Source organism: Gossypium raimondii, chromosome 1, assembly GCF_025698545.1.
Source record: "Gossypium raimondii isolate GPD5lz chromosome 1, ASM2569854v1, whole genome shotgun sequence".
NCBI classification, from domain to species: Eukaryota; Viridiplantae; Streptophyta; class Magnoliopsida; order Malvales; family Malvaceae; genus Gossypium; species Gossypium raimondii.
The window spans coordinates 29,907,394-29,919,932 of NC_068565.1; the positions used below are offsets into that span (position 1 = coordinate 29,907,394).

At 31.9% G+C, this 12,539-nt stretch overlaps 1 protein-coding gene across 1 annotated transcript; it reads right to left on the reverse strand.

The window, feature by feature from the left end:
* Nucleotides 1-9,386: 9,386 nt before the first annotated feature.
* On the reverse strand, nt 9,387-11,349 carry LOC105785555 (CLAVATA3/ESR (CLE)-related protein 25). Its single transcript, XM_012611660.2, has 2 exons — nt 10,728-11,349; nt 9,387-9,796 (listed from the first exon to the last, which is right to left on the reverse strand). Exons 1-2 carry the CDS (start codon nt 11,015-11,017, stop codon nt 9,757-9,759), a joined length of 330 nt encoding a protein of 109 aa, XP_012467114.1. The 5' UTR covers nt 11,018-11,349; the 3' UTR covers nt 9,387-9,756.
* Nucleotides 11,350-12,539: the final 1,190 nt, after the last annotated feature.

A 12,539-nucleotide genomic window follows, 5' to 3' on the forward strand; every position in this document is an offset into this window, starting at 1 on the left:
TTAACATTCAAATCAATTAATTTAATGCCCATATTTTTTCATTTAAATAATCAATGGTCTAATTACCATTTAAGGTCACTCATGTTTAAATTCCATAGCAATTTAACACCTTTAACTAATAGTACACAAGTTTTTCACTTTAAGCGATTTAGTCCTTTCACCAAATTAAGCATGCAAACTATAAAATTTCTTCACGAAATTTTTATAGGACACTCATAACATGCTGTAAACATTAAAATAATATTAACATAAATTTTTTGATGTAGAATTTGTGGTCCCAAAACCACTATTTTGATTTCACTAAAAACAGACTGTTACATTTCTAGTAAGGCATGTTAGTTGCTAACCAGCTTGGCGTTATGGGTGATGCCATCGGTAGGGCATGTTAGTTACTAACCAGCCTGGCGTTATGGGTGATGCCATCAGTAGGGTATGTTAGTTGCTAACAATGGCAAAGAGACCTAATCATGTGGGAAAACAAACATACATTCGAAATAACGTGGACTAAGACATTTGTTATGAGTTGTAAATATGGGATCCGAGGTTAGTACAAGGAAGGGCTTGGGAAATAGTGAGAAAATGTGAAAAATGGATTTCTTGTATATAAAGGTTAGCATAAGGAAGGGCATGGGAAAGAGTGAAAAAATGTGAAAAATGGATTTCTTGTATATAATGCATGTTATGTACATTCGAATCGAGGTGTGAGACAGCCAAACAAAAATGTTGATTGTGTAGTTGCATTGTGTAACATCTCGAGATAGGGCCTGAAACTTTTGTCCTTGCAAGTGAGGGTTCGTCAATATTTCGACAAACTGGTGGTTCGCCAAAAGAATATCAGTAAGGAGTTCACAAAAGATTCAACGAAGCAGTGTACGCCAAAAGATGTGGTAAGAGGGTGTACCAAATTCATTGCAAGTTGGTTTGGTGAGCTGGGGTTCGTCAGTTAAAGTCGAGTCAAACTTAAATTAGGACATTAAGATATTGTGTATCTAGGATACTTTTTGTGCAGGCAACCTTATTCTGAACCGACTAGGGTTTCCTAAGTCAAGTAGGGTATCCTAAGAATACTAAGACACTTAGTGCCTATAGATACAACCCTTAATCCATGAAATTTCTCTCATCGATTATTTTTTTTGTCAATTCTCTGTTCAAAACCAACTTCGTAGAAACCAAGCTGGACCATTTACCAGCAAGATAAAGGCAAAGCATAACTCGCTTAAAATTCTCAGCTTTTTGGTGAGTGTTCAAGGTTCATTATTGCGTGTGAACTATTATATTTCCAAGAACTTTGGGTTTTCAAACTATGTCCCAAGAGTAAGCTTTTCTATAAAACTTTGTTTTCAAGTTCTGAGACTCTATTTTCAAGTATGTTTTCAAAGTTATGTTCTATGCATGCTCCTATGTGAGCCTATGTTTTAAGACATGTTTTTAAAATACAGTTTTATAAATTGTGTCTTACGAGCTTTTGTGCGAGCTCTATATGAACAAGTGCTTTTATGTGAGCTTATATGTTGGATATAATGTCATGCCATAAGATTGTGTGTACTTACCTATAAGCTTTGTGGAGAGATATGAGAATATTAAGCTTTGCTCCATTCACAAGGACATGTTGGCATAGAAAAGAGTGCTTAGCTTATTGCTACACTTATGAGACATGTTAATGACTCTCTAAGTCACAAGTGAGGCATTATAAGGAGATCCGCTTATCCAAAAAAAAGATAACTGCAAGTGATTATGAACAAGTTTTTATGAAACCATTATTAACAACACAAGTATGAGAATAAGAACAACCACAAGCACATGATTATGTTTTAAGTTTTCCTTTCAGAAACAAGCCAAGTTTTTAAGTATAATTCCCAACAAAGTACATATCAATTTTTTTCCAAAATTATATTTTTTTTACAAGCAGGTAACTACGAACTGGGTCTCGTACCCTTGTGGCGAGCCCAACTCGCAAAGCAATTTTTAAAATAAGCTTTTATTTTAAACATCATATTTCTTAAGGCATGCTTTGATGATTCCTGTATATTCATTGAGTTCTCAATGAACCCACCTACTCCCCTATCTTACTTCATAGGTAAGTAGGTTGTGGACGGTAGTGGTGAAGTAAATGACCTGGGCGAGGCTAATTCCTAAACAGAGATCTATAAACACAAGAAAAAGGCGATGAGGTTATTTGTTTGGGTTTAGTTTTATTATAGTTGCTACGGTTACTAAAACAATTTCCTTAAATTTTAATTTTATTTTTGTCAAACCTTGAATTAAACCTTTGTTATTAAATTCCTCTTTTTGATACGAAATTTTTTTTAATATTCATTATTCATCCTTGTAAGTGTGCCATGTTTGTCATACCGTAAAAATTGGGTTAGTAGAAATTAGGTTAATGAACCAAGAGAGTGGTCGCCCGAATTTTATTTATTTATTTTAGATGATCTTTTGGTATTAATAAATATCAAGTATAGTTGTTGAGTAGTGGTGGAGTTGTCTATGATGACTAGTGTTTTGAATCTCTTCCCTCACACTATTTTTTTATGTGGTGCAATTTTGCCTCAAGCCTTAGCAAAGGTCACACAATGTTTTTAAAATAAATGTGGTAGAAGTTAAAATAAGGAGGTAAAATGGTAAAGTGGTTAAATTAAAATAAGAAGGTGAAGTGGTAAAGTGATTAACTGTTTCTAAGCTCTACTAGAGGTCCTAAGTTTAAGTCTCCTTATTCTCATCTTTTTATTTAATTTTTTTAACACAATTTCCATGCGCATAATGAGTTTGACGTCCACCCCATTGTTACCATGTTTAGGAGGATTCATTTCCCTCTTTATGAGTCAAACTTACCATATGTTGAGGTAACATGATCCCTCTTTATGCTCATATATTCCCTCTCTGTCCTTTCATTTCACTCTTGCGTATTTGATATGATTCAATGAACTTGATCACAGTTGACCAAGCTTACCCCACCTCCTTGTCGTCCATACCACTCATTTGCTATCATTTTCTCATTTTTTTCATTTCTTCATTTTTTATTTTCTCTCTTTTTTTGAAAAACAACCACCACCTTCAATTACCACCTATAATTCCTCCACCGCGAGCTATGGCTTTACCACCTGCACACCACCATCAAGGGTTCTCTTCTCATTCTCTTTTCTTTCGGTCATCGCCCTTCACCACCACTGTCCTCGAGAACCACCGCGGGAAAACCTTCCTCCACCACTCATTTTCTTTTCTCTTTTCTCTCAATTTTATGACCGAACCCTCCCACTCTTTTATGCATATTTTTTAGACCACTGTCGGACCATCGTCTCCAACGCTGTTTTCCATCGAGATTCAGTTTTACCCTCTTTATTTCCTTTTCAATCTCTCCCATCTTCTCTAAGGATTCAATTATCCAATTTTAATTATTTTCTGCTCAAGACTCATCGATCATATATTTTTGTAGGTCGTTAAACCTCTCCACTCCTTTGTCAAGACTTATCAACGATCTCATAACATTTTTTCCTCTCTATTGTTTTTCCTCATAGTCGAATGGTGTTAAGACACATTTGTTTTTCATGTGTTAACAATTTGTTCCTATATTCTTTGAAGGATTAAACAACGCCAATCAAGAGATCCTTAGTGTGATAACAAAGGCATCAAATCTAAGTCTCAATTTAAGGGTAAGTAATTGGTGAGAATTATTTTAATGATTAATCTTTAAGTAATAAGACACTCCGATAGATCTATAACTAAAATACGTGTTTGATGCGATAGATGCATCTATCGATTTTAGATCCAAGCGAAACCTCTTCTAATAGGATTGTGGCAATCGAATCTTCAATATATGGTGTGGGATTTAAGTATATTATGCTACTTTTATTTTTAATAAAATGCTATTAAATAATTATTTGAGAGTACACTAAGTACTCAAAGCTGAGTTGAAAAACTCATCATAGGGAAATTCCAAGTGTTCCTAAAATTATTAGTTCATGGAAACTATGATTTGCGATGTGTTTATGTATGTGACGATGATATGTGTGCAAATTTCATCTCTATGTTATGCGGTATATGACTTCATTGATATGTGATGATCTAAATATGTGTTATATATATGTGTGTGATTAGATCTATGATTTAATATGAAAATATGTTAAAGCATGCTAAAGTGAATAAAAAGTGAATATTATGTGATATATGAAAATGTGAGCATGTTTACATGCAAATGTGTACATGCAAATGTGTATAATTGAGAAATATGAGACTATGAGCATGACTACATAAGAAATGCGGAAATTGATTATATGTGTTGAATTTGAAAATGGTCATATCACATGCATGGGGTGGGTTTTGTGAAAGGTGGAAGTTATGTGACAGTTTATCTATGATTATGTGCCCGTTAACGACAATTATATGGCCGCTTGTCCACAATGTGTTATGTGGCCATTAATCGGTAATTATATGGTAACTTGTCCATAAATGGTGTGCTATTGGATGGATGGGTTCTGAGGAACTCGATATTGGTGTGTAGCGGAGATAGGCAGGAAACTTTATAAAATGTGCATCGTTTTAAAATATGCATCTACATGTTCATGTATAAGTATCAATGTTAGAACTTGTGATTATTATGATGATTGATATGTTGAGACTAATATTTTGATATGTATGCGATTATATTTGTGATGATCTCACACTGGGCTTGTAAGCTCACAAGACTTATGTGTATGTTTCAGGTAGTCCTCATAATTAGGACTTAGATGCAGACTTTCGGTGATGCTCTTGGATATGAACTTTTTAATAAATTATGGACTTTATATTATTTTATGGACTTTTATAGACTTTGATTTGGGTTTGTTTTAATAACGCTATGGGACTTTATTTTGAGGATTTTTCATTTTGACTTGCATAAATTATTTGCATGACATTAAGTTTTAAAAAGAACATACATTGGTATTTGATAAGATGATACATGAAACTTGGTTTTATTAAAACTTGACAAAATCAATATTTTCTCGCTTCGACAATAAGAAATGAGTTCTAGACAAAAATACGACTTGGTTTTTTGAGATTTTAAACATATTTATTGATAGTTTATTGAATTTACATGAAATATCAATTTTAACAAATATGGCTTTAGTAAAATTTTTCATTGAGACCCTTCTAAAAATATGTCAATTTTCCGTTGCAATCTTTGAGAGATGAGTTTTATAAAATTAGACTTCATTTTCAAAACTACTAATGATTACAAACGAGATTTCTAAAGGTAGTTGATTTATGAAATTAATATGTTTTTCCTGAATAATGATGAATAACCAGGTTTTTAGGTTTGAATAAATTATTTTGAAATATGATTGAAATTACAAAGTTTTGAACAATGATCAAACTTTTACAAATAAAACATTGAAGTCATTGATTTCTAAAATTCTCGATTTCACTTGTTTGAAATGATTTACACAAATGGTTTAAAAAGTACGCTTGAAATCTACGAAAGATTTTCTGGGTCATTTAAGTGGCCAATGTAGCTTTTCGAATTCGGCCATAACGACTGGGCTGGGTTCTGGGTTTTATAATGTTGTATTCTTTTAATTTTTCCAGAGTATGTCTTAATACTAAATGCGAGTCAGTTGGATTGCGAAGTACAGTTTCATGCAACCCATGAATGTTTGTGACCCCTAACATGCATGCAAACCCTTAAAAGTGATAATCTTACTATTTAGTGAACCCTATAAAATGTATGAGAACCCTTGCATGATCACCTCCTTTTGTTGCGATGCTTATTTTGTATGCGAACACATGATGTTAGTTTATATGTGGACTTAGGTAGTATGCGAACCTCTGATATTTTGCAAACTCGTTTTATTATGCAAACTCATGTATTATGTTGCTATGCGAACCTATGTTGTTTTGCGAACCTTAATAATAACTTCTATGTACTTGTATTTATGTTTGAGTATGCGTACCCTAAAATTCCCTATTTATTTATTTCATGCAAAACCTTAAGTTTCACCTTTTAGGTGACATGCGAATCCTTCTTGTGTTTATTTTTGTAAGGTCGCATGTTTTACATTCTATGTATGATTTAATTTTGTTGCTATGTTATAACTTAGCACATTATATGTTATATATTCGTGGTGTGTTGGAGATTAGATTAGGAGTCAATGGAAACTCACTTCAGTGGCTAATGTATCCCTAATTTAATTTTTTTCATTTAAAATTTTGGGTTAATGCCCTAGTTCATTGAGTATACACCAAAACCTAAAAAAAGTACGAACCAAGTTTAAGCCCGCTTTCAGTGTAACACCTTAGTTCGCTAGTGGGGATTGAGATGTTACAAAAAGTATGATATAGTGTTGTAAACGTGAAATTGAATCAGTATGGTTATGTAATGTGTTATTATATTTGAGAATTGATTTTTTGGTTGATGAAATTAAGAAACTATTACCATATTAATTGTTCGGGTAGAATCGAATATAGTTGGCATGCCATAGGATAGGAAGAGTTTAGGCTTATACAACAGTAGGCACCCGATTTATCGGTTATACCAACCAATGCTAGGCACATCTATTTGTCGATTTTACCAACCACAGCAAGGCCAACTTATTTTTTTCTAATTTATTCGACAAGCATGGGGTGCCAAATTGGTCTGTTGGTTGGATCCGTGTATCAATTAAAGTCCGAGTCAGTTAATAGGGACATGTATATTGCAAATGGAATAAATGATATTTAGATTGAGTTGATATGATGATCGGATGATACATATACATATTGAGAATCAGTTATACAAGCCTGAGGGGCCAATGTGAAAACGTGACAAATAAATGAATGTGATTCATAATTCGTATTTTGAAACCAAGTAATGACTGGCATTAAATTGACAGTAAATTGACATTCAATATCTATTTGGTATAAATATGAGTTGATATGAAATGAGAATAAAGTTCATATGATTTAATATGAATTAGATTAAGAAATTCAAATTATGAAATGAAAATAATGTTTGGCATTAATTTGAAATGGGTTGTATTGTAGGTAAGTAGATTGTATGATATGATTAAGATAGTGAATTGATTAAATGATTATTGGTTTTGTGAATGGTAATGGAATGTTGAATAACTGAATTGAAATATTATATGATTGAGATACTATATGGTACGATAAATGTTGAACTCACCTTTTTTTATTTGATTTTCCGTGATAAGCAAACTTTACCAAGCTAAGTAGCATGTTGTGTATATTTATAACCTGAAGTAAGTTACTTGGTTTAATACATGTGAACTTACTAAGACTTGTATATACTTACCTCGTTTATTTTTACCTTTCCCTATAAATTGCTAGATTGTGGAACACGTTAAGCAGATCATCCGAAGTTCACACTATCTCAGTATTGATTCAGTAGTCTTTCTATTGTTTAAAACTTGATTTTGTGGCATTTATATAGGTGATTCATTTTTGGTCAATCTTTAATGTTGGTACTTTGGTTCTTGACTATAGTTTATGTTTTGAATGGTTATATGTCATGTACATAGGTTATTTTGGGATTATGTGGAAAATGTTGTAATGTGATTTATATGGTCTATATGTTATGTGTTCTTCAAGGTTATTTAGCATGTTTGATGGAATGAATAGTTTAAACATGCCTTTGGATGTGTGCTTATCATTGATCCATGAAAAAAAATTATGAAATGGTAATGTTTTCATGAATGGTTGCTTATTAGTTATATGATATGCCTTGAATCATGAATGGATGAATTGAAATTGAGGTTTAGATGAACTTTACATGTTCTAAGTTTAATTGTTTGCTTATGACATATATGGTCAATATTGGTTCATATTAAAGCATATTTTTGTTGATAGAAATGTAAAATTTGGTAGGTATTTATGGTAAAATGCACAATGATGCTTATTTATGCTTGTATGAATAGTTAAGTTGTATGTTTAATATTTGGATGAGATAATAACATAATGGAATATTGGTTAGGCACTACTAGGATGTATTATATCATGTTTTGAATTGAGTTTATGAAGTGATTTAGGCATGATAAAATGCACCTAAACTTGTGTTTCTATAATGTGTAAATTTTTGGATTACATCATTTGAAAAATGGTCATTTTGATGTTACATAGTTTGCCGCACGGCCGTGTGTCATACATTGTTGCTTGTGACAAGCATATTTTTTGAGACAGAAGATGCGGATATTTAAAAGATAAAAACAATATTTAAAAGATGCGCATATTTTTTGAGACAGAAGATCCTATGCCAGGAGGATCAATCCCGTGTCTCCAAAATGTTAAAAGAATTTGAAGCACTTCAAAATCATTTTAGATAAATATTTTATACATAATAGATCTTTTTAATAAAGTGTTTTTATGATTTTAATTCAACCCTTGAAAATCGTAAGGGCAAATTTGCTAGGCTAAGTAATCCTGATTTTTATTTCGATTAGCGACTCTCTCACTGTTGCATGCAAAATGCAGCAAAAGCTTCATATATAAGCATGTTTCTCCTTTTGCTTTTTCTCTTTACAGTAATTGCCTTAATTTGAATCTACCCTACTTTTGCTTTGCATCTCAAATACAAGATGGAGTTCGAAATAAAAGGTTAAATTTGCGTGAGTAGTCTCTTTTGATTTTCTTTATATATATATATATATATATATATTCTGTTTTGCTTTGATTGGCACGATATATTGGAATCTCATCCTCTGCATGTTTACAAGTTTGAATGGACCCAAAGACCAAAACAGTCCCAAAAGAATCAAGAGAAAAAGACTAACACCCAAAGATATATGTAAAACAACTTTTCCTTTTTGGAGCTTTAACACCTTTAATTGGTGGATGCACTTTAGTTTTGGAACTCATGCCCACCTTTTCTAGAATGAAACTCAAATAGGCTAAATAAACAAAACCAGCCCAAGCTAGAGCAGAAGAATCGCTGCTTGCACAGGTTGATCCATGACAGATTTTTGGTACATGTCCTCTCATACATGCATATTTGCTAGCAACATATTTCCCCACTTCCACATCCCATCAACTCTTCCTCAGTCCTACTAACCCCCCCCCCTCTCTCATATATATATATAATTTATATTCAATACTTTGTTAACAACACAATGATACCTGTTAAAAATTTAATTATTTGTACTCAATTTTTAAAGTTTTTGATAAAGTGTTAAAGAGTTTTTAATGAGGTATGCTTGCGTCATTAAAAGAAATCGTATATAGGATTATACACTGTTTGTGTATTGAATAGTATTAATCCATACATGAGTATATATATGTCTATTCCTTGATTTGTTGTATCTTTAAAAAATTACTCTAATGGATACTCTTAATTAGATTGATAATTGAATGATTTTAAAATTGCATTATCTTATATAAACTTCTTTTTTTATCTCTTCAAAAAAAGATGTAGTAACCAATTAATAAAATATTGCCTTTTATGAAACACTTAAAAAGTAGATACAAAAGGATTTACTAGATGCTTTTGATGAGCATATTTTGTAGTATGGAACAAGCTTCCATTTGTTTACTCCTCTACCACAGCCCCAGCACTTCACTCTCCACAATAAGTCTTTCTAGTAAAGAACATGCATGCATTGCAAGCTTAATTGGACATTTCAAATATATTTCAATATTAATTTTATAGTCCTACTCCTTCCCCCCCCCCCCAAAAAAAAAAAATTACATACAAGATATACTGCATAAAATATGCTGGCTTTTGTGGTCACACATTATCGGTCTTTTAGCACTTTGGCAGATTTGAAACTTCCCAAACCCATACTTTGATGCCTAGACTTGTCCCGGCGGTCGTCCCGAGTTGCCAGCTCGCCTGTCAAAAAGAGCAAAAGATCATTCAAAAAGATAAAGAAGCATTCAAGTGGCAACTTCTCTAGTGAAAAAGAAACATGCTACTTTAAAAATTTTGTACGCAATAGACTTGAGTTTAAATTTCAGCATTACAATTCATTCCTTTACTTCCATGTTAGAGTCTTTCGACCTCTTATATATATTATAAATATATATATTACTATATTATACGCTTGTTCAGCCTTTAGTTCTATTGATTTGCTAATCAGATAGTTTGCTTTGTGATACTACAAAAGAAAAAGAACAGGGCTTGTTGCAGATTTCTATTACTATAAAAGAAAAAGAAAAGTACCATGATATAAAGTTTATTAATTAGGTAAAGACTTTGTAAATGCTTCATGCTATTCATAGCTAGCACTGGACAAGCAAAGATTAAGAGACGGAAAAAAGGGGAAGCTTGGAGATTAAAGCATACCGGAGGAAATGTACACTAAGATTCAATGTAACAGTCAATTATAATGTGTATCCATATAAATATATACACATATACATATGCATATGAATATGAATATGAATATGATCTCAAGAAAAATTAATAGATATCAATGTGTAGAATAAGTTCCCAAGATTATAAGAAAATTAAAAGTTAACTTTTTCCTAAAAGTTAAGTTGTTTGTAAGTGGGATGGAAACCGGAGCTTGCAAAATTAGAACTTAATTATTACTTCAAAAAATTGGAAAGGAAAAAAATGAGTTTTGAGGAAAATACCAAAACTGAAATTTTCCTTACGAACTGTTAGAGAAAAACTATATCCATGTAAACCTTACTTGCTATTCAAATAAACTATAAAATATTTAGGAAGCATTTGCTCACATCTAATAATATACAAATAGAATACCATATAATCGATATATATATCTAATGTATAATTTAGTCCAAATGATAGTTGATACCTGTTGTGAATAGGATCTGGTCCATTTGGAACTCTTCTTTTGCTCATGTAGTTGAGATCCTGCTTCGGATGCGCCACATTTGACTTTCCTTGACCTAATACCTTCACTTGCTCCTCCTCGTGCTGCACCTTTGCCGTCGTTGTCGATGACTGATGATCATCACTCGTTATTGTTGTCTTCTTTTCATTTCCTTCACTTTTTAGGAACCCAACTGATATACCCAAGATAAACCCCAAAACTATAAGTGTTCCAAACAGAGTTCTAAACAGCAAAGAACTACCTCCGCCCATGATTGATTGTTCGACTTATATCTAGGACATAAAGGATGGTGTAAAATAAACAAAAAGAAGAAAAGAAAGAGAAGTAAAGGGGGATTATTTAACGTTAAATGTTGATGGTCATCGCAATATGATTTGTAAGAGGAAGAAGGGATAAAAAGAGAGAGGGTGTTAAGGTGAGCTAGCTAGGCCTTGGGCGCACTTGAAGGATTTTTTTTCTTTTGTACTTTGATGGATGGTATTCTTTATAGAGGGCATGAAGGCTATAATCGAATCGTTGTTATTTTCTCGAAGATTTCGAACGTTTGCTTTGCTTTATACGGTGATATGTTTCTTTTGCTTTGAGTTTAGGTATTTTCATGCACTACTTAAATCGTAAATTGGCAAAAGACCACCAATATCATGCCTTGCGTACGAGAATAACAAAGCATTATGTATAGTGCTTTATATAATCCATTGACGTTTGATATCTAAGTGTTATGTTATAGGTTTAAATAATGATAAATTTAGCCACTACTGTTTGTCTTCCTTTTCTAAGGTTAGTTTTGGATCTAAAAATTGACATGATAATTAGTTAACCAAAGGTAAAAAAACATTCACCCATATGGTGCTCCCGAGTAGTTAATTGCTAATGCGAGATTATTTTATTTTTATCTCATATTAACGAATAATTTTTAAATTATAAAAATCTAAAAATTAAACAAATTAAAAATTTTAATATATATAAAGTTACAAAAAATTAAAACTATGAAAACTGTTAAAAGTTTTAAAAATTTATAAGAATAATGAGGTTTATTAAAATTATTTTGATTAACTTTGATTGTCATTGATCGGTTTTTGAAAGTTGTCGTTGATCGAGCATGAAATAATTTAAAAAATTTTCATGCGAGGTAGTTAAGAACAATAAAACGTTAATAACCTAATATTTGGTTGTGTTTTAATATGCTTTGAAAAGTAGGAGACGTTAATTTGCAATTGAACTCAAGCTTCTCGCAGAACCGAACTCCTTTGCATAAATGATCATATCTTGAGACATTAAAACACAACCAAGTATTATTTCAGGAAAGTATACAATAAAAAAAGGAAAATTTACGGTTCCTTGCGAGAAGCTTAAGTTCACATCCAATCGCCATAATTAAAACCAACAATATAATAAATAGTATTATATTTTGGGACATCCCAAAATTTTCGGTACAATATAGTATTATTTCAGAAAAGTACACAATAAAAACCAGGGAAATTTTAAAATAGTTATTAAAAGTGTATTCTTATGGAGTTAATTCAAATTTTGTAGGGAGCATGAAGGAGAACTTGAAATATTAGAAAATGGACTAAATTGAAAAATTGAAAAATTGTAGGGATTAAAGTGAAATTTGATCAGATAAAGAAAATGAGATAATAATGATTCTTTTGGCATGAGAATGATAAGAAATATGCATTAGGGCTATGGCCATTCTGATGGGACTAAATTGAATGAATATGAAAGTTTAAGGACTCAAAAAGATAATAAGTGAAAAGGGTTAAAGTGAAATTT